Below are 26139 nucleotides of genomic sequence, written 5' to 3'. Positions count from 1 at the left end.
CATCCAATTATTAACCTCACATGGTAACCGGTGAGATTATAGTTTTTGACGTTTGAAAATTAAGACATAAACATATTTTTCACTTAGATATTTTATTTTAAAAAAAAACTATAAAATCATATAATAAAAAAGATTTAATATAGCTGTACAATAGTTGCAAATAAGATCGGTGCACTAAAAATATAATAATAAGCATTGGGATTATTGGAGAGAAGGACGGGATAAGCACTGTATGAGTGCATGTATGGGATAAGAATAATATTCGTCTTATTACCCCCCGAAAATAAACAAACCCACACGCCACGTAAGCTGGACCCTGACGTTGAACCAATCAATATTAAGTGGGTCCCACATGCTGACGCAGCATTCCAACAACTCTCACAAATAAAACAATCAATTCACTCGACACTTCCCTCCTTCGTATAAAGAAAGAAACTTCGTTCTAACATAACATACATAACCCCGTTTTCATCTCCAGTATTACTGAATACGAACAAAGTTGCTGACGGAGAGAGAGAGCGCCCACCGATTCCGATCAATCAATCTTCTTCCTCCATGGCTATGCCGACCTCCAGCTCCACCTTCATCGCTTCTTCTTACACTTCTCCTTCCCCGTTTCCATGCCGGTCTAGGTTTTTCGAGCCGGAGTTCGTTGCTCATGTCCCTCACCGCTGCTTTGGCGGTGGTGCTAGGCTTGCTTTCTTGCTGAAATGGTAGAGTTTTAATGCTTTGGAAGTTTGGTTTTCTTCTTTGTTTTCGTGTTTAGGATGAACTGAAATGAACATCGCGTTGAATCTAACGATCTTTAACATCAATAACTGGTTAATTTTGGTTCATTGTCAGTTGGAACTCCATGCTCTAGTATTTTCTTTAATTGTTGATGGATCGATTTGCTTTCTGTTGGCACTCTACTGTGTATTATGGATAATGTGAAAAATTAGAAATGTCGGCTGGTTAGTTGACTTTCTGGAAGCTGAGAGAGTAGGGTTTTGAGCTGGGGATGGATATCGTTCGGTTAGTTAGAACTTAATCATCTGATATTTTTCGACGTAATGGTTTTTGTTTAGTTTATAAAGTAACATTTGTTCGCTCCAGTCGTGTAAAGACATTCTACTCAGAGGGCACGTTCGGTATTGGTTGGTATCAGAGACCTGGGCTGAGTTTTTATTGTACTTTAGGAATATGTAGGTAGATCGGTAATGTGGATTGTCTTTGATGCTAATTGTTAGAAGCTGACCGTTAGTTTCGTTAAAGAATGATGGGTGATTGTCTGAGATGCTTTTATTCTTTAAAATACAATACATGCTTGTTCCGTTTGTGCAATATATGCTCTGTTTTGGATGGACGAGCATTAGGCAGTGGACGATTCTAAAATTTTAATTGCTCTACGATTGCAAGTAACTGTTGCTGTCAATCATCTTTGTGCCACCAATTATTTAGCAAACTTATAAAGTCTACTTCTGTTGTTTGCTTTTTGCTTCTTTGATTTTCATCTATTAGTTTATCTCAATAATTCTCTAGCAATTCATATTCTTCTTGCTCTCCGAAGCATGCAACTCATGTATCTGATAGCCCTCTCTTGATTTATGCCACTCAAGCTAATGCTTATGTCCTATTTGTTCTATTCATCAAATTTTATGCAGGAATATCCTTAGTGCATCAACCAATGGTTTGAATGCAGTCAGTCCAGCATCATTGGTCAGTGATGTGTTTCTTAAATCTACCATTGAAATAATATTTCTTCTGATGTCCTCAAGGCTGGACTGCTTACTATTTCTACAGAATATAGATAATACGTTCAAGTTTTATTTACATATAATTAACTTTTTTTCATGCCACAAACCCATCCATGGTTTGACATTGATTTATAGTCATAATCATTAAGATTTTTAACATCATTCGTGAATGACTAAATGTGAGTCATTCCTTCTTCTTTACTTCTCCCCATTGACAACAGTGGAGGCTTAGAAATACTCCAATTAGGTACCGATATTTCAAATTCACGATTGTAAAAAAGTTACATAAGGAAGAGCTCAACAAATTAATCCCTTCTCAATGCCTCCACCCCTCCCTATGATATTATTTCCCAGAAACTCCTTTGGTTTCTTTTCAACCAAATCTTTAAAAGAACAACTTTAACAGTGACAGAAAAATAACTTGTATGTTCCTTCCTATACCATGCATATTACCTTAAAGAAGTTGTTCTCCCAATTGGGAAATGAATACTAACTAATCTCAAAATATATTGAATCATAATTAAATCTCATCCTTAATTAGTTCATTTTAATTATTTTATTCTCATTTTTAATTAGTTGATTGTAATTGTCAAAACATTTGAAAAATATATTTTTTGTTTCATTTATTATACATGTATTGCAATTGTAAAGACAATGATTTCATGTTAGACATCTTCTTTTTATCTTTTTTGTGGGTGGTAGGGATTAAAGAGTTTTGAACTTATCCTTTGTTTCTTACTATTAACAGTTGGAGCCTAAACTTCTAGTTCTGTATTTCCATTTTTGGTGTTTTTCTTTGCCTTTATTTGGTTTGGACTAGTTTTTGTGTAGCCATCGTATGTCCTTTCATTTACACTATGAAAGCATTTTTTTTAAAGTTAGGCATCTCCCTTTGTACTTCTTATTTTGCTGTTGATGCTCTTATTTATTATTCTTTAATCAACTAACTATTTTTTCCTGGGTGTGTGTATGTGTATTGTGTTGGTATATACTTTTTCAGCTGTCTAAAACATAGGACTTAAAAATCACTTTTTGGTGGGCCATTCAACGAGTCCATTTTTACTTCAAGAATTATGCATTTATTTTGCTGCAAATACTCTAATCATATGCTGTTTGGATTAAAGGATTTTATTGTGCAACAATTCAATTTGCTGACCTTCCCCATTAATTATAAATCTGGATGACTTCAAAACTGTGTTGATGAGTTAATTTTTATTCCAGATGTTTGATCAGGATAGTGTGCCAATGCCCATAGTTCTCATAGATCAAGATTCAGACTCCAATGCAACAATAGTGGAAGTCAGTTTTGGTGATCGTCTTGGCGCTCTTATTGATACGGTGACTTTTCAGTTTTATTATCTTGTGCTTTCTAGAAATTGCATTACAAGTTTTCATATATCCTATTCTCCGTATACATTATGTGAAGCCAATTTGAGGTTGTGTTGTACAATGTCATTGCTAAAATACTCACGTTAGATGTTAGGCTCAAAGTTGTGATGTAATTTATTCCCAAGTAGGATTCCCTTTTCTATTTCTACATTGTGGTTATAGCTAATGGATGCTGGGGTAATATATAATCACAGAAATTATTTTTTGGCTTATAGGATTCTTATGTGAACGATTTCTACTATCCTCACTTTGTGAAATACTTACATTTTCTAAAATAAGTTTTTTCTGAATAGAGCCACCTTGACTTTCTTTCAGTACTTATATTTGTATATATTTTTTATAATCTAAATATCATATGATCTGCATCTTATTTCATCATCTTTTCTTGGATTTCTTGTGTAGATGAGAGCATTAAAAGATTTGGGTTTGGATGTGGCGAAAGGAACTGTTAGCACAGAGGGATCTGTCAAGCAAACAAAATTCTATCTGACTAGACTGTGAGTTGTTTTATTGCTTAAATCTTGTCATTTGAGTCACTTTCTGATATGGTTAGTAGCAGCTCCCTTGGTTATTCCAAATTTGCCTCTTCACATGTTGACTCCCTGCACGAGAGGAATGATAATGTTTAGGGGTCAGAGGGGGCATAGTGAGATTTGGTTGTTGGCTAGACATCTTAGGTATCTCTTTGGGTTTCAATTTCAAAGATCTTTTGTAACTATTCCATAGGCAGCATTTTACCTAGTTGGTCCCCCTTCCTTTAAAAGAGTGGTTTCGTGGGCTCTTTTTTTTGCCCCCTTGTATTCTTTCATTCTTTCTCAGTGAAAGTGGTTGGTTTCATCAGAAAAAAATGTTGACTCCCCGCATATCACATTTTCCTCGATTTATATTTTATATATTTACTATCATGTTTCTTTATCTCGGAGAATATCACAAGTTGCATGGGTGGGCTCAATTTTGCCTCATTTTCTAATTTTTGGTACCTGATCTCAATGATGAAGGAAAATTTGATCCTGTCCGTTTCGAACATAATCTGCAATGAATATGTTATGTGTTAACCAAGGGGGTATAAGGGGGTGAAAGTGGATAATTTATGAATCCACATACACTCTATGTCACCTTTTGAGTCTTGAAAAATCCATCCATCTTTGCTTCATAATATCCCTATTAGGTTTGTTGTTAAAAAGAATTAATAAGATTCTTTTTATTTTTATTTAGTGAGACAGCAGGAATACCATTGACAGACCAAACAGATAGTGTGCCACCAGATAATATAAAATCCAATTCTTCATTAGAAGACTGAGAGGCTGTAGAGTCAGATGAGATATCATTCCCGATAAAGCTATTTATAATAGATGGAGAGATTTTGAACTGAGAACCTCTGATGTGAACAAGTTGGTAATTCAAACTACTTGGATCATTGAAATCAGATGGAAGGTTCATAATAAACTCTCTAATAAGTCTAGGATAAAACGGACCCACTTTTGAAATAGTCTTGGAAAGACTAGCTTTAACAACTAAATCCATAATAATGAGACAGGAACGATACTTGTCAGAAATATTGACTTCTGTTGTGTGGCTGATTGATTGATGACCCATTTTAAACTTTTGGAAGACTGATTTTCAAGATGTTCTTTATTATTATTATCACTTCTATGGCTTCACTGTTGTTGATATATTATTAAGGGGCATCTAGCTGAAAATAAAAAGAATTCTTCTCTGTTTGACAAAAAGGGGAGTTTGTTGGGTTTTTTTGTAAAAAAGAATTAATAAATTTATTTTTATTTTTATTTAATGATCGTCGATTATTTTAAAAATGATAGAGAGATATTGATGTTAAAGATAAAAGATTTTCCTCATTAATAAGAATCTTTTATCTATGTCTTTTAAATAAGATCTCGAAGATTTGGTGAAGACTTTAAATATCTAAGCTCTATTCATGGTTTCTGACGACATTACTGCACAATCGATTTGAAAGGATTCTTTTTAGAGAAAGTTTTATTCTTGAAGGTATTTCAATTACCTTCTTTATTATAACGAATTACTGAAGATCTACAGGTGATCTAACTGCGTATTAGTTGATAAGAAATATAAAGAAGACTGAAATAGTTGAACTTCAGTCAGTGAATTCGAGGGAAGCTTTAATAAGATTCAAACACAAATTCTGGGGAGCCTGTCCTTATTTAAGTTTTTGTTGTAACTTAAAAGAGTTGCTTTACTAGAAGGAATCTCTTCTCAGTGTTGATAAGTTGTTTGCTCTTTTGAATCTTAATAATATTTTTTATCAGAGCTAAGAAGCTCTCTAGACGTAGGTGAACTTCATTGAACTGGGTTAACAAAGCCTTTTGTGTTATTTGCTCTTTTTGTTTCTTTAGCTATTCTCACCGTTAATTACTTTAGCTACTATAGCTAAAGGATATAAGATTATCTCACTTATTTCAATCCCTAAAGCATAAGCATGCTTGACCACATCGTCTTTGATTTACTCTGCCCTTTGCCTCAAGTCTTTACCAGTTTGCCTTATCATCACTACAACTTATGGGGGAAAGAAATGGGGTAACTATATGAAATTCAACGAAATCCATGGAGATCAAAGCTCTTAAATTATGCAAATTAAAATATAAGTTGTCACAAGTATATTCTGAGTTGGTGGCCTACTGAGAAGCATGAATACAAACTAGAACCTGCATCTCTTTTTCAATGTCGCAGTAAAGTTTAATGATTTCTTTCCTTTCAGATTAAAAAGTAAACAATAGCAAGTTCTTAGTCAGAAGAATTTTGGTCTTCTAATGACAGGATGTTCACGAGGAAGCTGCAGGTGAAGTCCCAGTCGTTGGTTGAAAGTTTAACTTAATGTAGAAGAAAATTATGTTTAATGGAGTGTAGGCATAAGGTAGATAAGAAGAAGATGCTGGATCTTTTCTGAAAGTTCATCTAATATCCCAGATTCCCATTTACTGGTCAACACCTAGAGAGATGTTAGTGCTATGATCTTTTCTTCAGAAGTTTGGTTTTCTGTAGGTTTGCTAGATGTTGTGAGTGCTATGGAACTTTTCAATCCGTTTTGTCACGTGTGGAGAGAAGGGCCATGTTTTATGGTAAGCAGGGGTGTGTACGATCTTGTGGAGTGTGGGGTGAGTGGAACGGAAGGATTTTTACAGGGGTGGATAGGGACCCTAGTGAGGTTTGGTCCCTTGTTTGCTTTCATGTCTCTTTATGGGCTTTGGTTTCAAAGCCTTTTGAACTATTTTATAGGCGTTATTGCATAACTGGAGAACCTTCCTGTACAGGAGGTGCTATTTTTGTGGGCTGGATCTTTTATATGCCCATTTATTCTTTCATTTCTTCTGAATGAAAGTTGTCATTTTTATCAAAAGAAAAAAACGAAGATCTACTAGTTTACACCCAAAGCTCATGTATGGACTTTGTTGTCATGATGTTGGCATATTTTCTGCCCACTTATGATATGGAATTGTGAGTATATCCCCGCATTTGGATTCTTATTTCCTGGCACATTGTCAGCATTCTGATAGTTTGTTGCCTGTTAATTGAAGATTTATTATGCGATTTTAATTTTAGATCTTGTATGTGTTGTGCTATCTTGCAGGGCTATTCTACCTGTGCTCTTATATAGCGATTGACCTTTTAACATGTATTTTGATGTTTGTAACGGTAGAGACTCGGGCCGCAAAGTAGAAGATCCTGATTTGTTGGAGAGTATTCGTTTAACCATCATCAACAACCTTTTGAAGTATCACCCAGTATGTATACTAAATAACTTAACACACATTGACTATCTTAGCTTTATTTTATCTGACGTAGATCTTTCCCTTAATTTTCTGAATATTTCCTTTTATTTTCTTTATCTTAGCTTTCTAGTTTCTTGGTAGGAATCTAGTCAACAGCTTGCAATGGGTGAGGCTTTTGGAATTCAGCCTCCAGAGAAGAAGGTATAGCTCCAATCCTCCAATCTGAGAAGTCTTTTATGAATAAATAATTTTATTTATAGGAAATAAAACCATACCTCCAATCCGAGGAGTCTTTTGTCCTCTAGATGGTGTTTTCTCTTTTTCTTTTTTAATTTTTTCTAAAAATTTGATACTGTTAATAAAACTGCCATACGAAGAGGATCTAGCCAAGAATTTCCAACTAGCTAATTGCAGCAGGGTTTGATTTAAGTGTCAAAGCCTGGTAAAAGGATTAACTTTAGCCGTGTCCCAAATCTTATTCTTATCACTCCTAATTTATTTAGAAATATAAAGATTGGCAAATTTCCAAAGTACCCAGAAGGCCAAGAAGCCGTTACTGTATTCCTATTCTTCAATTTAACTTGTTACATGTTTCTTCAGACTTTCATTAATATTTGCAGTTACCATTATTTATTATTATTTTTCTTTTTGCTGTGAACATGGAATCTAAAGTGACTTGAGCTGCATAAATGTTCAATTTTTTCTTGATTTAATGATATTTATGTTTCTTTTGAGGCTTTACTTGATTCAACTCTCAATGCATTGTATTAGTGCAAATATTCACACCCTCTTACCGAGTATTGGCTTTCTATTTTATTAAATGACTAGAAATCCTTCTTGTATTCCATTACTTATGTTCATAAATAATTGGATTCGATTTGATATATTGCAGACGTACGAGTATCTGTGATAGATTTTGCAGCAAGTCATTGTCCCTTTTCTTCTTAAAAATAGCTTTCTGTAATGTAGTTCTAGGAAATTTTTGTTTACAACAAATGGGTTTATTTTCTTTTATCTTTTCTATGAAAATTAGTCTAGTAATTTTTTTCCTTGTGGACTTGATTTTTGAATTTATTTACTTAACACTGTTTTGCACTTTCCCTCCCCTTAAAAGATATGATTCGTTTTAACTAGCAAATGACCTATTATTTCCTATCTCTATACATTCAATGCTGCTTTGATGATCCCCTTTCAATTTTGTTTTTGTCCTGAGTGAATTAAAATGATCTGAAAGTTTGGCATTGTTCCTATAATTCCTCTACTCTCTCGAGCTAAATGGATCACAATTGTCTTGGAGTGAAATTCTCTTCCCTTCAAAATTAAGGTCTTTTTTCCAAGTGAATGGGCCATCATTCTTTTGTTATCTCTTCATTGGTCATGCATGAAGTTGCAAGTTCAGGATCTTGAGTGTAGTTTTTGGTTCATCAGACTTCAGTACACAGAAATAGTCGCTTTGGTGCTGGGGGTCCAATTAATTTTTTTTTTGTGTGTTCTTTTGTCCCCCCCTTTTAATGGTAGTGAGGTCCGTATTTCTATTTTGCTTCATGCAGCTTGACGTTGATATTGCAACTCATGTTCATGTGAAAGCTGATGGACCTAAAAGGAGGTTTGCTCTTCTTGATTTAAAATAACTTGCTACAATTTTGTTGCGAAAAGTTTTATCGCTTCTCATCTATCTGATATCAATCTATTACATTTTTTTAGAGTACAACTCTGCAATTAGTTCTCAAATTGGCGGGAGCTAATTGTTCAATTATTATCTTTTTTTTTTTTTTCTTTTCAATTTGTAGCCTACTTTATTTAGAGACAGCAGACCGCCCTGGACTGCTGCTTGAAGTTATAAAAATGCTTGCGGATATCAATATCGATGTTGAATCTGCAGAGATAGATACAGAAGTAAAGGCGCCTGCCCTTCCATTCTCTTATTCTTTTTCTTTGTCTTCCTCTGATTTGTGATGACAATATTTCAACTTTGATCTTTAGGGGTTGGTCGCCAAGGACAAGTTTCATGTCAGTTATGGGGGAGCTGCACTGAATAGTTCCTTATCTCAGGTAAATAACGTACATGGTATTCTGTGGGTGTTTTGGGCATATTAAAAATGTAACCTTAGATTCTCGTTTTTAGCACTTTTGAAAAAGAAAGGAAGTGTTTAATAATAATAGTACTTAAAAACACCATGAAATAAGTTAATCACACACACATATATTGGATTAAACATGCTTATTTGCTGATTAATCCTTGTTGTTTAGGCAGTGTAAAACTTTTTATTACATTCGCCTTTTCAGATTCACGATGCAGATTAAAGTTGAATCTTCTCTTTTTTTTTACACCTCAAACTACCAACCACTGGTTTAATCATTTACATTAGTGATCCTGCCTAGTATTTTGGAACTCCAATGGAATAAATTGTGGTTAGGAAAACAAAATTCTCTTGATGAACAAGAATGTGGAGTGACAAACATTTTGCTTGACTCCAATTGATATAAAAGTAGGGGGCAAACTGCAAAAGCCACCTTGTGATAGTTGGTTGCACTTATATCCTAAAATTTACCATTGAGCTCTCACGATTACACACATGCGAGCTCAATTTTTACCATTGAAAGTTAGATGGTAGAATAGGTCATGGACTTAATATTAATGGTGGTCACCTATATAGGATTTAATATCCTACATGTTTTCTTGATACCCACAGTTGTATTACAAGATCAGACGAGTTATCGTGTGAAATTAGTCGAGGTGTGAGTAAGTTCATACACTCATAAATATTAAAAAAATTATTGCAACTATTATGATAGTTTAAGGATGATTTTTGCAACTTGCCCAACTTTTAGACTTCCATTGGGCTGTTTTAAGTTCTCCCTTCATGTTAATTTTAGATTCAAATCTCCCCACTCCACATTTGTTATCATACTAAAAAGTAGTGTAAAAAAAAATCTTGTAACAAATTTCAATATGTTTATAATATGTGCAGGTTGTGGTAAATTGTCTACGTTACTACCTGCGGAGGCCGGAGACAGACATAGATAGTTACTAAGATCTCAAAGGAACAACATGATCTCCAATGTAAGGTTTGAAAGTGGTTGAGAGGTCATACAAAAGTTGGATCTCATGTTCTCGTCATTTCCAGAATTTCCATAATTTCCATAATTTGAAATTTCGAGCTCCCATATGATAATATTGTGAGCTGATCAACTTCAAAGACCTTGTTTTCACCTTTCACTTGTATAGATTTGAAGAATGGGATATTTCCACACCACAAAATGCTATCTTCCATGTCTGTTAATATCTGTCCGAGAGACTAAGCTTCTTAAGGTATCGTTGTTCTCACTTAACCAAATTAATAAAATGGAGTTTGAAGAAATAACATTTGTTGTTTTCAGTTATTAAATGGCTCGATTTAGAGGTTTATAAGAAGAAATGAACTTGAGAACAGGTTATAAACATTTGGGTTTAGGGTTAATTTTGAATGAATTATGTCTACCATGGGACCTGTTTGGATTCACAAAGTGTTTTTCAAAAGCCATTTGTATTTAAATTCCTTTGATTAAAATGGTTTAAAATATAAGTTATTTTTGAATGCCTCCGAACACTTTTGTGTAAGAATTTGATCTTGTAATACATAAACTTGAATTTTATGTCCACTAGATTCTTAAACTTTTTTGCGAACATTCGGGATGAGTTAAGAAAATTTGGAAGTTCAAAATTCTTTTAAATACACCGCTGAGATTGATGGCTTAATTTCAATGTTTAAGGATTTTTAAAAATTCAAGAAAAAGAAAACACCAATTTAAAAGTGAATGAATTAAATTTATAATTTAAAAAAATAGTACAATTGGAAGCATAAACGAAAAAGATTTACAAACTTATCTTTATTTATTTTTAATTGATTTTCAAACTAATTCATTACAATTCACAGTTCATCAAATACCGTTATTATCTACGTCGTCTCATAATCATTTCATTGATTTAAAAACGATCTTAAATGCCATTTAGAAGCATTTATCAAACGCTGGAGATTAAAGTATGTTTTCAATCTTTGGATCAAAATACATATAAATTTCAAATTTTATGGATGAAAATGTTTCTTTGTTGAGAAAATTTCAAAATTTCATGTTAAACCTTAAATCTAGTCACTCAAATTTACTTTATAAGAGTTAAAAGATGACAATATTTTTCATTCTTTTATAAATATTAATATAACAATATAGATACTCGTTAGTGTGCTTAGTGGTCATAGTCACAAGTCTTTCCATCAATCATCTAATATCCATGCCATGTGTTTAGAGGAGATTAATCTTTTGTGGCCACGTAACCCATCTCATACTTGCAAAATTACTTAAACATACTCACTTTTAGTGGCCATGTAACTCACTTTATACTTGTCAAATTGCGTATAAATAGTACGCATATATCGGAGAAGTTTCCAATTAGTTAGAAAAATGAGAGAAAATTTAATTTTTTATTATATATTATTATTTTATTAGTTTAATATTATATTTTATTGATTTTTGTATTTGAGTTGTGTTCAGTTTTCACATCACATCTAAAGAAATTTAACGTGAAATGATTTTGCTAATAGATTAATTTTTTTTTTCCATTAATTTTTTTTTTCCATATCAACAATAAACTAACATGAAGGACTAAATTTTAAGAATCGTTGAAAGTTTAGTGGACTAAAATTGGATAAAATATAGGAAGTAAAATGAAAGATGTGATACTTAGGATATGTAATAAAATCATAAAAATTTTGCATGTAATTTTTCATCTAATTTTGAAGCTGAATTAGATTGAGGTGTGGATTTTGATTACAACTTGGAAGTTGGTCTCGCCTATCTCATTTTCATTACCAAAAACTTCCTTACACAACAACATCAAACGTACATAAATGTAACCACTTTTTCCATATTTTAACCTCATCAACATTCCAATCGACCCCGGCTCTAGACCAACTCGAACCGGGGGAGTAATGGACCGAACCGATGCTCTTCCTCTTCCTTAGCTTCTTCTTATTTAACAGAAGAACTCTTCAATCGGCAAAACACAGTTGAAAGAAAGAATGAAGGGCTTAGGAAGATTGATTCTCCGAGCTCGAAGAATTCCATCACTGGGTTTTCATGGGGGTGGGAACACCCGATTCTTCTCAGCTGCAACAACTTCTTCCATGTTCGGGGGTGAAGAACCTGCTTCCTGTTCTATATCGTCTACAATTTGCTCCGATTCTTCCTTGCGCTCCTGGAAATCGATTCAATTCGGAGGTGCGTAGGCTTTGACGAACCCTTAATGGAAAATTTGCTTATCAAAGGTTTTTTTTTTTTTTTTTTTGTTGTATATATCTGTTTAAATCTTGTTGCATTCAGGACAGAGGAGAACGATGTTCATTGAAACTCAATCTACACCCAATCCTTCGTCTCTCATGTTCTATCCTGGAAAGCCTGTTATGGAAGTTGGGAGTGCAGATTTTCCTAATGCCCGTTCTGCTATGAACTCCCCACTAGCAAAGGCCCTCTATGGTGTCGATGGTACATATTGGAACCCATACTATCCTTTTTAGCTTTCTGTTTGATTTTCAAATTGGAAACTCATTTCCCTTCTTCTGCCATTTCCTGCATTTTCAAATTTGAAGCCTATCAACATTAACGTTGAGGGCTTCATAACTCCACTATACTTCTATTAATTTTAATCTCTGCACCGCGCTCTTTTTCTCTCTCTTTTTGTTGGGTTTATTTTCAAGGCAACATTCTGATTTCTGAGTATGAATCCCTTCAATTATCATCTAATTTCCTAAATGCGAAGATTGTGTTCAGTAAACATTTTGATATTTGAATGTTCTTTCTTACAAATATACATTGTTACTTTTCTTGTTTTTCAACTTTCAAGTTTGAACTTAGTTGAGTGCTTCTTCGCTCTCCATGGAAATGATTGTTTTCTAAATGAAGTTAGTTGAAGTTATACACTCAAGGGGTGTTTGGGGGCATTGAGCTGGTTATTGTAGTCCGTGTGTACCCATGGTAGGTTATAGTAGTTGAAAACACCGACTGTTGTAATAGGATCTCCAAAGATGGAGTGAACTATAATAGCCGACTCTACACACTTGAAGTTGCAAGCTGAAACACCCACACAGCGTCTTTTTTTTTTTTTATTGTGTTGATTGATTCATGGACTTTGAATGAGTGAATTCAGTATTTAGTCAAAACGTGGGTGGCTGCTGGTGTGATATGCTCACGATGATTATTTTAATTGATATAATGACTTGATGATGGATTCCTGATATTCTCACTGGTTTTATTGATTCCTGGTGTGGGGCTTTCTCAATTGCTTGTGCAGGTGTCGTTCGAGTTTTCTTTGGATCAGATTTTGTTACGGTAACAAAATCAAATGACGCTTCATGGGATTTTCTAAAGCCTGAAATTTTTGCTGCTATCATGGACTTCTATTCTTCTGGGCAACCACTGTTTCTAGACTCTAAAACTGCTGCCGCCATGGACACAGCCATCAAAGAAGTATGTCTTCTAACTGGTTCACTTCATTGTTAGATTCTTACTCATTAAGAAGAAAATCAAATTTTCAGATCACGTAGTGCTCACTTTTCTCCAAAATTTTTAATAGAAGCAGTAATGAAAAAGTTGATACACTTATTTACTTTTTTTGTCTGGGGATATTTATGATTATGTTAGTTTATGTCTTGATCACAAATTATGCTTTTCTATATTATTCTCTTTCCTCTCTTGCTACACTCTCTCTACACAATGTAATACAAGGTCGAACGAGAGTTACTTGGTGAAACCACATTAATCAATATACATAGATTGTTTATGTTCCTTGAGTACTAATATAGAAATATGATATCGTACTTCAGTTTATAAGTACTTGAGGCTGTATTAATAGCATACTGTGCTGCTGCTTATAGTTGTTTTCATGATAATGGTAATTTCTATGGAAGACTTATGCACCATTTTCTTATCGAACTTACTGTTATACAATTTTACTCTTTTGGGTATAAGTACAAGTTGTACAACTTTGGCTAAACTTGTTTTCTGATTTCTATATGGATCAATTTTCTCCTAGTCAAATTAGTAACCTTTTGTTTTTTCCAGTTTTGTTGTTTTTTTGTTAAGTAATGACCCTTTCCATTAATACAAAAGCAGAGAAATGTGAGCTATTGTGTCGCTTGGAAGACCTAGAGAATTGAAAAGGGCTTACACAAAGTTATTGTAGTTGTATTTTGTTTTCAATCAGTTAAACTCTCTGGTTAGTTTTTATTAAAATGAGCATGTTTGATTAATGAAGTTGGAGTTGCCTACCTAAAAGATGAGTTTGTCCACATCTTCTATTAGATGTCAATTAATTTGTTTGTAATATTTAATTTCGAGGTTTGACCTCATGGTGGTTATTGTCATGCTGCAAGTATTGAATCTTTCCTTAAAGGGTATATTTGTATTGTTGGAATTTGAAACATCATGTATATTCTTATTATTCTAGTAGATTGATACACCTCAGTTCTTAATAGATCTTATACTTGTACCTACTTTTTAGGATGATTCTGAGACTGTTGCTATGATTAAAGAGCTGCTTGAGACTCGTATTCGACCAGCTGTGCAAGATGATGGTGGGGATATTGAATACAGAGGATACAATGAGTAGGTTTGGCTGCATTTGGTTAAAGGTGTTCTTTAAAGTATCGGGAGTTATATGCATGATTGCTTTATATACACTGATTTTTGCATTTCTGTTTTCTTCAGAGAAACTGGTATTGTGACATTGAGAATGCAAGGAGCATGCAGTGGCTGCCCAAGCTCATCCGTCACTCTAAAATCTGGCATTGAGAATATGTTGATGCATTATGTACCTGAGGTGAGAGTTATATGATTTTTGCATATTTGTAAGCTCATGTTTTTATGGATCATGTAGATAATCATATTTAAGGGAGAAAATAGAAACGAAATGGTGTTACATGTTGGAGGTGTTAAGAGTTCCGCGTTGAAAAATCCAAGAAGACTCACACTCCATATAATATATAGATGGGCTACTCCTCTCATTGCCAAATGGTTTTGAGATGGAATCCCATACTATCAACATTATTGACATGCTTAGTTCTAACCCAAGTTTAAAATATCGATGTGATGTAAGTATAGAGGTCTTAATTTTCTGGAGATATTAATAAAATGTTGATGGATATTTGGAAAAATTATAAAAACCAAAAATTGCTCAAATAGGTCTTCGGCAGGGGGATCCTCTCTTGCTTTTCTTATTCACCATCGTTGGTGATGCTTTCAATAATATTGTTCGGTATTGTAATCAAAGAAGAATGATCAAAGGCTTCTCCTTTGGCAATCCATCGGCAGAGGTTACGCACCTTAAGTGTTCAGATGATATTTTGATCTTTTGTTCTTGGTGTGATGAGAATTTGAGGGCTTGGTGGTCTATTGTTAACCTTTTATTACTCGGATTGGGCCTCTCCCTCAACGCTTCCAAAACTTCTCTCATTGGGATCAATCTTTGGTCCTTTATAGAAAGGGTAGGCTAACTCTTGCTCAGTCGGTTCTTCAAAGCTTACTGTGCTACTTCTTCTCCTTATTGAAGGCTTTGAGGTTGTCCGGGACTTTTTTTGGGGTGGAGGAATTAGTAATCCGGCTACCCATCTTGTTAATTGGAAGTGAGCTTGTTAAGTCGAGAAACAAAGGAAGCTTCATATTATGGAATGGTATTTTAAAGCAAAAAGACCAACTTTTTACCTTTGTTGACTTTGTTGTTGGTGATGGGAGAAATATAAGGTTTTGGGATGATCTTGATATGCTACCCAACCTCTTGCAACCTTATACTGTGATATCTATGTTATTTCCTCTAAAAAGAATGTTATGGTGGTGGATTGTTGGATTGATTCGAGTCAGACTTGGGATTTAGGGTTAAGGAGAAGATTATTTGATTGAGAAGTTGGCAGCTATGTTGCCTTCACTCAATTGTTGACCAATTGGGTGGTGAATAGAACCAAGGATAGCTTACGGTGGAGGTTGGAGGCTTTGGGCATGTTTTCAACCAAGTCTACATTCCTTAAGTTGACTACAGGGGCCCTAAAAATTGTGATCCCTTTGGTTAATCTTATTTGGAAATCAAAAATTCCATAAAAGACGAAGATTTTCCTTCGGTCCTTTGCTTATAGAAGCCTCAATACTCATGACAAGCTCCAAAGGAGGTTTCCTAATTGACCTCTTTCCCCTTCCCTGTATCATCTTTGCCTGAAGGAGGTTGAGACCTTAGATAATTTATTCTTACACTGAATTCGCTTCCAAAGGGTGGAGTAGAATTTTTTTACACTTTTGGGTTAGATGGTTGTCTCCCCAGGAGGATTGACGAGTGGATGATGGATGGTTGAATGGTGGCAGCTTTTGTGGAGAAGGAAAAATCTTCTGAAGATGTGCTACTCGCTCGTTTTTGTGGCATTTTTGGAACAAAAGGAATAGTAAGAGTTTTGTGGATGAGTTCAATTCTTTTGATTCTTTTTGGGCTCCTGTGCACCATAACGCCTCTTGGTGGTGTACAAATTACACAAAGTTATTTTGTAATACAGCCTTATCATGATTTTTTTTTTCTTTGTAATACATTTAAAAACCATAAATGTTTATTTACTCAACCCCACACTTTCAGACTGACTTCTCTATTTTGCTTATATATATTTTAAACCAAATATAAATCCAAAGATAAATTTAGTTTAGTAAACAAACATTTATGAATTTTAAACAAACTAACATGTGTATTGTTTTTATTCTATTTACGTTAGTGACATCTTATTGCTTATTTATTTATTTTTATATTTCGTGGTTTAATCTATGGTATAATAGAAAATATCGATTCTTATGCTTCTTAGAACCATAAAGACATATATATTCTTTTTGGTGGTTGGATTATCTATAATTTTAATGCGTATTCTCAATGTATAGGTGAAGGGTGTGGAACAAGAATTTGACGTCGAGGAAGAGGATGTAAAGTCAACCAGCCAAATGGAGTAAAAGATGAGTTGGTCTCTATTCATTTTATGTTATATGTTGAGCCTGATGATGAATCTTGGGGGTTATACCCTATACGGTTTGGTTGTGTTCATTCTTTGTTTGGTTGAGCTAACACTGATCTTGAGGGTGGCCAGGCCATAAGGATACTTGTTTTTTATGCAGAGAATAAAAAGAGGCCGTTTAGGTTGTTTTTTTTCTCCTTGGTTTCTAGAGCAGAGTACCATGTAACTTTTACTCCTAGCTACGAAAAGATGTTTGTGAATATTGAACCGTAAACTGGGATTTCAAGGGATTGACATATTTTGGATATGACAACATATATGATATGATAGTGTAAGTGAGATTTTGATTGTTCATTTAATAATAATATTTTTGTTCTATTTCTTGGAATGTTGGGACATTTTCAAATGTAGTTTGGATTATCTTTACTATATGATAAGAAACGTGTGATGGTTGAAGTCATTTTTCTCTCTAAGTTGACCCTTTTTCTAAATTTTTCTTATTGAGGTTGAAGGATTCAAACCTCCCTCCTCGATGTAGAAGTTCATACCAATTACTGTTGAATTAAACTCGCTTTGATGATATTTTTATTTTATGTGTAATTACTGTTTTGAATTAAATTCGCTTTGATGATATTTTTATTTTATGTGAAGGAGGCTATTTTTATGTGAAGGAGGCTTGTTACTTATTTTATTATTGTTAGTATTCTTTTAGATGTTTGTACAAATAAACTCCACACTTAAACTCCACAAGAGAAAGTGTTTTCAATCAAGTTAGACATTACTTCTAGAATAATTATAAAAAAAAAAGTCTTTGAAATTGAATTTCAAAGTGAATTTTCAAACCTCACAAGGGCTTTATCCCTCTCCAAATACCAAACAACAAAGCACTCTCTGGCGGTTGGAGAAGAAACTCTTTGATCAGTAAATGAGTGTCCCTTTAGTGAACAATCATAAGCTCATAACTTTTGAAAAATTTAAGAAATCAACATCGATCTTACATGCTGACAGTTCCAATGAAGGTGTCTTTCTTGAGGGCCTATCCATTGTGCTCACATGACCAACTTGTCAAGTTTTCAACCATGCAATGTTGAAAGGGTCTTTGATGCTGACTTGGTCTAGGGCATGACATCTTCACCGTCTGTGCATTTCCATGCCTTAGATATGACATATAAATGGCCTAATTCATTTTGAAAATGTCATAAGGGGATGTTTGATGAGCAATTACGGATCCATAAATCTTATTGATGGGGGTTTTATAGAAAATGTAGGGAATAAGGCTTAAATTTGGGTCTAGAGAATGTTAAAAGACAATTTTACCACTAGATTAACTTCTGAAATGAATATAAAGAGCATGAAGTTGAGAGATGACTCGAGCCTCTCTAAACATACGCTAAATTCGTCTTTGTTGGTGAGTTGTAATAGGATGAGTTTGTGTTATAATGTAATCCTTCATGTTTGCATTGAATGTCTTAGGTTCGATTTGTAACACCAAACATATTTTGTTGCGATAGTTTTCAATATAATCTTCTTCTGTTGGTGCTTTCCAATATTTTATCATAACTACATTCCATCACTTCTCGAGAAAATGTGTTAGACTATTTTACTTAATTAGGGGCGATATAAGTCAAAATAACATACTTAAAAACTTGTACACTCGTAAACAATATCTAAATGAAGGGTACAAATATGCAAAATATGGCATTTATCAACCCCAATCATGTTTCAATCATAACTTACCAAAGTGGAAATTCTTCTTTTTTTTTTAAACATTTTAATTTGTTCCTTTTGTGTGATGAAAGCAAGCATGGAAGAACCAATATTGTTAAATTAAACTTATGTCTTATCAAAGGTTGAATTAACAACAATTAGTCGGAGTCGCTACGTATATAATACTAAGATGGGGAGTGGATACATACAATGGCCAATGGCCAATGGCATGCTTCATTCTTTATTGGATACCTTATTTGGCAATCAAAATTCCACTCTCCAGTCTCCATTGTAACGCCACAAGCTTTTCACGCGCCAACTTGTGGGCGCACGTGCCATATCACACGCACACGCATTAACCAACTTCCTTTCTCAGGTCAAATGCAACAAATTTTACCTTTTCCATTACTAAAAACTTTATTTTTATTCCTAGTTTAATTAATTTAATTTTATTCTCAAATTAATTTGGATGTTTTCAATGTAATAAATTGAACTAGATTGTGACATATATAATATCTAATCTATTTTGATAAATTATGTAATTTTTTTATTTTTATTTTATGTTTTATGAATTTTTGTAACGATGATATTGGATATATTAATGAAGTATTTTCAATATATAGTAAAATAAACTAAAATATTTACCGATTACAGTAAAATTTTGAATTTTATCAATGATATAAACGGATAACTTTCCATCACGATTAGAGTAATAGAAACGTATCAATATCTATTCATATCTATTAGGGTTAAAATATGAAATTTTGTAAATATTATTTGTTTTATCAGGGAAAACTAATATTAGAATTAGACTAAAGTTTGTTTTGGAAATATTAATATGTGTTTTCATAGTTAATTGTGAAGTGACAAGTCACAAATTCCAGCGTGGACACAGACGTGGCATTTGTTTGCATATTTTATTTTTCTCTCTTCTTCTTCCCCACTCCTTTAAATTTATTGTTTATCCACAAATTCATTTATTCGTTTCGTTCCCTTTCACTGAAAAAATTTGGGTGTCAGCTAGTTTTTGTTCTTCACAACAATACAAAATATATGATTTGATTTTATTTGTCTCTATTGGTTGATACTGAGACGGGCAAGATTTTGGGGTTTGAAGATGCATTTTGCGGCAGGGAAATGTGGGTTTGAAGAACTGAGACCTTTAATTCACTTGTTATTGCCTTTATGTGTTCATTGGATCGCTGAAGAAATGACTGTTTCTGTTCTTGTTGATGTTATTACTAATGCTCTTTGTTCTCAAAACACCACTTGCCCTCAAGCTATTTACTTCAATGGAACTGAGCAAACGGTAGCCTCTTTTTTTTTTTTTTTAAATCTGTTAAGATACTTGGGGCTGTTCAATTTTTCTCTGTTTCTGCTTTCTGCGTTCTTGATTCTGATTATTTTAGTTTCTTTTCAGTTTCAATTTGGCAATATGCGGATTTCTGATGTCTTTTTGTTTGTTTTGCGTGATTTTGGTAAATTCAATTATAAACTGTTTGTCATTTTTTCATTGTCTATATTTGAGCATATAGGTCCACTAATCACACTTGGTTTCGGTTTGAAATGATTTCTGAAGTGCTTAATAACAAAGTTCATTGTAAACTGCTCGGCAACATTTTCTTTTATGTAACTTTGATCATACGGGCCAACTATTTGGACAAGACAACCATCTTAATTTTAGGTCTATTTAAAATGACTTTTTAAGTGATTAGTAGTAAATTTTATCAAAGTACTTTAAATCCAAGATACATCATCGTTTGCATCATTGCTTTAGGGCAATCTAAGCCAACACACCATTTGCTTCCCACAAAAGCCGAAAAGTTTGTTGCATCTCCGGTTTTTTTTTTGTTTTTGTTTTTCTCTTTTCAAAGTTTGATGATAATTTTACTCCATTCTATAACAATTTGGTTTTTGGTTTTTGGTTTTTAGTTTTTGAAAATTAAGTCTATAAATACCATTTTCATCTCTAAATATCTTGTTTGTTATAAAAACTCTTTCACCATATTTTCAAAATTGGCAAACAAGTTTTGAAAACTAGAAAAAGGCCTTTTGCTTTTAGAATTTAAATAAGAATTCAACTAAAGCATGTAAACCATTTTAGAAAACCAAAAGATTATCAGATGAGTTTTCGTTTTTCGTTTTTCATTTTTGACTGCATGCTTAGTCACTTCTATCCCCTTCCCAGTATTTCATGAGAACAAAAAAGTTCATTACATTCACGTTGTCACTGTTTAGGAATCATCAAGATCACTATACCAAATTGTTGCTTTTGCACTCCTTGATTGAACCCACAAATATTTCATTCAATAAAGAACCTAATAAATTTTATAGCCATCATTTCTCCATTTTTTTAGTGGAAACTTTAGTTACATTGGCAATGAATGAATAAATTTATATTAGCAATACCATTCCGTCGATATGGCCACACTTTTATTCTGTTTTATACCTTTCTCTGCTTATCTTCAAGACTTAGAAAGTAAAATAAATGAGGTTAGAAAATAATGTTTTTAGCTCTCTTTTGTATTGCAGATCGTTGGAATTTTCAAAATGGTAGTTCTTCCACTGCTTGGTCAGCTTGCGGACGAGTATGGTCGAAAACCTTTGCTCCTACTAACAGTATCAACAAGCATATTTCCTTTTGGTATGTTTCTAATTTCCGTTTCTTATCTGAAAAGCGGATGCATTATTTATTTATTTTTCCTTTCCAAATTTTGAAGTTCGATTTATGCATTTTTGTATCAGCATTACTTGTTTGGGATCAATCCAAGGGTTATATATATGCTTACTATGTGCTTCGTACAATATCAAAGATACTGAGTCAAGGCAGCATATTCTTCATTTCTGTTGCATATGCCGTAAGGATTATTTTCTATCGTAATTATTATTGTAATTTTCTTTCGGCATTGTTTAATGGCGTTCTCCTTTTTCGTTTATTTGATAAAGAAAACAATAACGTCAACTTAAGAATACCTCGACAGTTGAGATGCTTTACTCATCCACTTCAGGTCAGAGGTTATCCGGTTCCGCACTTTTTGTACGAAAAGAAATACAATAACTTGAATCTCCCTTTCTTTATCAGCAATTTCTTCACTCAATGCTGATGCCCCCTTGCAAGACTACTTTTGAATTTTAAAGAAATTTGAGAAACAAAAACATAAGTTTTGGAAATTATTCTTAAAATTTACAAAGCTCTAGAAAAGACTTGTAGTAGACAAGCTCAAATTTTAGAAACAAATCATAACAAAATCTGTTTGCAATCCAATCAGTCATGACGTTAACTTCAAGTTTTGGTAGGAAAATTTATAGATCAAGCAGTCTTTTAAAGCTTTTCCATCTTATAGGCGGATACTGTACAAGAAAGTAGGAGAGCTGCAGTATTTGGTTGGATCACTGGCCTTTCTTCTGCTTCCCATGTTGTTGGGAATTTGCTAGCAAGGTTTCTTCCCGAAAAGTACATTTTTGTGGTACGAACTGCACCTCCGTAGCATCTTAGATTTAGCTCTCATAGTTTCATTTTCCATTTATCACATCAAGAATTCACTTTTCTGTTTCAGGTCTCAATAGTTCTATTGATGTTTTGTCCCATCTACATGTACTTTTTCCTGCACGAGACAGTAAAACCAATCCCGAAGAATGATGAAGAACCCAATTGGTTATCAAAGACGGTCAACGTTCTCAACAGACGATTCAGAACTATGAGAGATGCAATTGAAATAGTCATCGACAAGTACTTTCTTTATAGCTCATTTCATACTTGTTTCTCTGACGTTTGCAAAGCTCCAATACAGTCTATTTTCTATTCAAAGTTCCTTCATTTCCATTGTTGAAGTGCTTCATTCTGTTTTGCAGTCCAACACTTCGGAGCATAACTTATGTTTCTTTCTTTCTGAATTTGGGAATGACAGGGATCACTAACGTCCTAATGGTAAGTTTTGATCAAGTAAAATTTTGTTATCCTTAAAAAATATGAAGTTCATTCAATTGCAAAAGTGGAACGCATTGCTATTGAATTGGACTTTAATCTTTAACTAATAATTTAAGAGTTCTGCAGTTCTATTTGAAGGCGGTTTTTGGGTTTGATAAAAACCAAAACTCAGAAATTTTGATGCTTGTTGGAATAGGCTCGATTTTCACTCAGGTAAATTCCTCTCCAACAAGAACTGAAAAGAAGACCTGTAATATACTCAATCAAATTCAATTACACGTAGAACAAACTAGTACACAACAAATACAAATATAGCACCAGTCTCTGATTCTCCGTAGATTTATTCTCCGCCATTGACGAAAATTGTCGCCCTCATATCAGTTTATTGGTCAAATTTGGTTTCAGATGTTGGTGCTACCACTTATAAATCCACTGATTGGGGAGGAAGCTATATTGTGCTTGGGAATACTTGCATCAGTAGCTTATGTGAGCCATTTCATCTTGCATTTTTAACCTTCCTCAAGAAAATAAAGCAAGAGGAGAGATTGAGAAGCTTCTGAAGAAAAATAATACGGTCCATCCTAAAGTTTCTTGTTTTGTTTTCGCTGTACAGGCATTGTTCTATGGCTTGGCATGGGCAGCTTGGGTATGCACCATATTCTATATGAACTTTAGAACTCGAACAAATTACTTGGAACTTTGCTCTACTAAAAAATCTGATCTTTTTGAGTCTTTGCAATTGGTAATAGATGTTATTGCCCTCTCTCAGGTTGCATACTTGGCTGCTTCATTTAAAGTCATATATGTCTTAGCAAGACCTGCAGTAAGTATCAACAAAAAGAAAATGAACTCTTGTAATCATTTTAATTCTAATAACATGAATTGACTTATATGCTCATTCCTATTGTCATACAGATTTATGCAATTGTCTCCAAAGCTTCAAGCTCAAGCAATCAGGTTGGAATATAGTTGTGCATTTTATTGCCATATCTGGTTTTTGGTTCTGTTTCGTATTTTCTATTATTTCAGAAACATAAGTATTTGATACTTTCTATTTCTTATCTAAAAAAAAAAAAAAAAAGGCTACTATTTCTTGTTTTTTTTACAAATGTTTCCATAATTTTGTTGATTTTGTAAACAACAAAACCCCATTTGGTTTTTTTTTTTTTTTTTATAATTAATCCTACAAACACCCATCCATCTCTAACTCTCATGCTTTGCTATCTACATTCTACTCTCGTATAAAACTAGGCCAAAATTTGAAAATTAGAAAAATAGTACATAAAAAACTATTTTTGTTTTTGGAATTTGCTAGCAATCAAATTCTTTTACTTAAGTTTATGAAAACTATGGTAAAAATTAAGTGAAAATAAGATTAATTTTAAAAAACAAAACACTAAATGGTTATCAATGGAAGCTAGTTTACAATGGAAGCTAGTTTACATGGTTTTTTCTTTTCCAATTTTGAACCGAAGACCATTGAAGATTTCCCCATTTCTCCTCTCTCTAATAAACTTCATCTAGAGAAGAAGAAACAATAAGTGATAATCAAACATGCGTTTGTTTTTGTTTTTGTTTTTTTTTCTGTGGTAAGAAAGTAAAAAAAACACAAAGAAATCTGGAACGTTATTCTTTCTTGATAAAGAGGAAGCAGGAAATGAAAAATAAGAAACAAAACATTGTCAAAAGGCCCTATTCCTATTATACTTCCATTGTTGAGGTTTTGGCAACTGGGGTTGATTGTTTTAACTGTCAACTTATTGATGGCAGGGGAAGGCCCAAGGTTTTGTTGCTGGTGTGGAGTCAATAGCTAGTTTTTTGTCACCACTTGTGATGAGTCCCTTAACCTGTGAGTTTCTTTCATTCATTGCTTCTCTTCTTACTGTTTGTTCATTGTTGGAATTGGAGCAGATCTTTTAACTATATGTGGTTATTGATTTTTTTTTTTCCTGTTTTGATATTTCACAGCATGGTTCATTTCAAGTGATGCCCCTTTTGATTGTAAAGGCTTTAGCATTGTTTGTGCCTCCATATGCTTGGTAAAACACTTCTGATCTCTATCTCTCTCCTCGGCGTGTTAAGACAACTTGATTAACCCAATCTAATCCTACCATTAGGGTTCGGGTTATTCAAGTTAACTTTATTAACCCAAGCTAACTCTACTTTTAGGGTTCGGGTTATATATTTGTCCGAGTTGCGTTAGGTCATTTAAGACATATGCCTCTCTAAACTTAAAAAATGTCCATAAATGTTTTAGACTCACAATTTTATGGACTTATTAGCTACTTTTTGGGATTGTTGAACTTATTAGACATAAATGTCTACACAAAATTGAAAGGTAGGATTGCCATTAGATACAAAATTCAGTCCAAACTTAAATTGGAATCTATTAGATTAGATAGTGTGTTATGAACTTGTTTGAATGAGTTGAAGTTCCATTGATGAGTATTTTAAGTATTGATTTAGATTTGACCCTAGATCTTATAAAACTTCTATTTTAGTCCTTAAAACTAAAAAAAAAAACATTTAGTTCTTGTCTTTATTTTGTTCTTCACTGATTATAACCATGGTTGTAAATAGATGTACTAATAACATGAGCATGATTTGTGTGTTAGAGACGAACATTTGATGAATGAACATTAAATGATAAAAGTCATATGGCAACGATCTAAATGATTATTCTTTTCAAAGCTTGGAACTAAAATAGAGATTTTGAAAGTTTAGGAAAAAAAAAACAAACTTAAAGTTTCAGCAACCAATACGAACATTGCATGTCTGAAGCCAATATGAAACAAACTCAAAAGCTTTAGAGTTGAAAATTTACGTTGAACCAAACCAACACGAGCATTCTATGTTAGTGAATGATGTAAGTTTTGTGTTGCACAGGTGATTTCTTTATGGCATGGCTGTTGCCTACTGAAGGCCAAAGAACATGGAAGCAAAGAGGATGACGATCCTGAGGAACCACTTTTGAATGATGCTTAAATGTTGAATGATGTTAACAATATGAGTTAAATTGTAAATTTGGTTCACTCAAAAAAGAAAAAGTTAGAATTTAGTCCATATAATTCTAAAAGTTTGAATTTAGTTTTTATGGTTTGATAAGATCTTTATAAAGGGTCTATATGGTCGATAAAATACTCGTAGATATTTTCTACCATATAGACTCTTTATAAAAAAAATTATTCAACCGAGACTAAATTCTAACTATTGAGACTATTCTAACTTTTTTTTTACTATAAAGACTAAATTTACAATTTAACCAATAATATATAAAAAAAAAGATTTGCCTATTTGTATTTGTAGAATACAATATCAAAATTTTGTATTGTATATTCATTTTTCTGTAAATAATAGAATGCCCTCAAATTAAAAATTGAGTATAATAAGACTATATTTTAATAATAGTATAATAAACTTGAATTTATATGATCATTTTTTAAATCTAAAATTATTTTATATGAGAAAAGTTTTGTTTGTTATATTCGTAAATAAATCTTATTCTTTTATATATATTATAAAGAGTTCTTCCATGAACTTACCAGAGGCAATAATGTAAGAAAAGGGAAAATTTTGGACTAATAGAAAATGTTTAGGTCTTCATGGTGTAAAGTGTAAGGAGTTAA

General features: G+C 33.2%; 3 protein-coding genes across 4 annotated transcripts; all 3 read left to right on the top strand.

Annotated features, from left to right (window-relative positions):
- The first annotated feature begins 402 nt into the window (after window positions 1–402).
- On the top strand, window positions 403–10236 carry LOC101207732 (ACT domain-containing protein ACR12). Its single transcript, XM_004140851.3, has 10 exons — window positions 403–713; window positions 1644–1698; window positions 2958–3074; window positions 3528–3622; window positions 6799–6883; window positions 7013–7072; window positions 8422–8477; window positions 8662–8767; window positions 8855–8923; window positions 9844–10236. The coding sequence occupies exons 1-10, from the start codon at window positions 556–558 to the stop codon at window positions 9904–9906; spliced, it is 864 nt and encodes a 287-aa protein (XP_004140899.1). The 5' UTR covers window positions 403–555; the 3' UTR covers window positions 9907–10236.
- Window positions 10237–11651: 1415 nt separating this feature from the next.
- LOC101207490 (nifU-like protein 4, mitochondrial) lies at window positions 11652–17307 on the top strand. Its single transcript, XM_004140850.3, has 6 exons — window positions 11652–12127; window positions 12230–12391; window positions 13197–13372; window positions 14406–14509; window positions 14612–14723; window positions 16808–17307. Exons 1-6 carry the CDS (start codon window positions 11929–11931, stop codon window positions 16874–16876), a joined length of 822 nt encoding a protein of 273 aa, XP_004140898.1. The 5' UTR covers window positions 11652–11928; the 3' UTR covers window positions 16877–17307.
- A 2245-nt stretch (window positions 17308–19552) lies between these two features.
- LOC101208705 (hippocampus abundant transcript-like protein 1) lies at window positions 19553–25796 on the top strand. Of its 2 annotated transcripts, none has more exons than XM_004140941.3 (14): window positions 19553–19894; window positions 21118–21229; window positions 21331–21443; window positions 21930–22052; window positions 22143–22315; window positions 22438–22513; window positions 22640–22726; window positions 22919–22999; window positions 23127–23159; window positions 23283–23336; window positions 23429–23470; window positions 24284–24362; window positions 24482–24552; window positions 25400–25796. In XM_004140941.3, exons 1-14 carry the CDS (start codon window positions 19703–19705, stop codon window positions 25496–25498), a joined length of 1335 nt encoding a protein of 444 aa, XP_004140989.1. In that variant the 5' UTR covers window positions 19553–19702; the 3' UTR covers window positions 25499–25796. The 2 variants fall into 2 exon arrangements, with proteins under 2 accessions (XP_004140989.1, XP_031742378.1); XM_031886518.1 differs by having other exon boundaries at window positions 19561–19724.
- Window positions 25797–26139: the final 343 nt, after the last annotated feature.

The sequence above is a fragment of the Cucumis sativus genome, chromosome 6 (assembly GCF_000004075.3).
Source record: "Cucumis sativus cultivar 9930 chromosome 6, Cucumber_9930_V3, whole genome shotgun sequence".
In the NCBI taxonomy this organism is placed as follows: domain Eukaryota; kingdom Viridiplantae; phylum Streptophyta; class Magnoliopsida; order Cucurbitales; family Cucurbitaceae; genus Cucumis; species Cucumis sativus.
Note: the sequence above shows the minus strand (reverse complement) of the source record. Positions and strands in the feature narration are given on the sequence as shown.

Excerpts from the sequence above, each read along its gene's own strand:
- LOC101207732 (XM_004140851.3), top strand. The coding sequence starts at position 556 with ATGGCTATGCCGACCTCCAGCTCCACCTTCATCGCTTCTTCTTACACT. Across the intron at positions 3,075-3,527 it reads TTGGCGCTCTTATTGATACG|ATGAGAGCATTAAAAGATTT; the intron begins GTGACTTTTCAG and ends TTTCTTGTGTAG. Across the intron at positions 7,073-8,421 it reads TTCAGCCTCCAGAGAAGAAG|CTTGACGTTGATATTGCAAC; the intron begins GTATAGCTCCAA and ends TGCTTCATGCAG.
- LOC101207490 (XM_004140850.3), top strand. The coding sequence starts at position 11,929 with ATGAAGGGCTTAGGAAGATTGATTCTCCGAGCTCGAAGAATTCCATCA. Across the intron at positions 14,510-14,611 it reads GAATACAGAGGATACAATGA|AGAAACTGGTATTGTGACAT; the intron begins GTAGGTTTGGCT and ends TGTTTTCTTCAG. Across the intron at positions 14,724-16,807 it reads TGATGCATTATGTACCTGAG|GTGAAGGGTGTGGAACAAGA; the intron begins GTGAGAGTTATA and ends CTCAATGTATAG.
- LOC101208705 (XM_004140941.3), top strand. The coding sequence starts at position 19,703 with ATGCATTTTGCGGCAGGGAAATGTGGGTTTGAAGAACTGAGACCTTTA. Across the intron at positions 21,444-21,929 it reads TCATTTCTGTTGCATATGCC|GCGGATACTGTACAAGAAAG; the intron begins GTAAGGATTATT and ends TCCATCTTATAG. Across the intron at positions 24,553-25,399 it reads TTTGTGCCTCCATATGCTTG|GTGATTTCTTTATGGCATGG; the intron begins GTAAAACACTTC and ends TGTGTTGCACAG.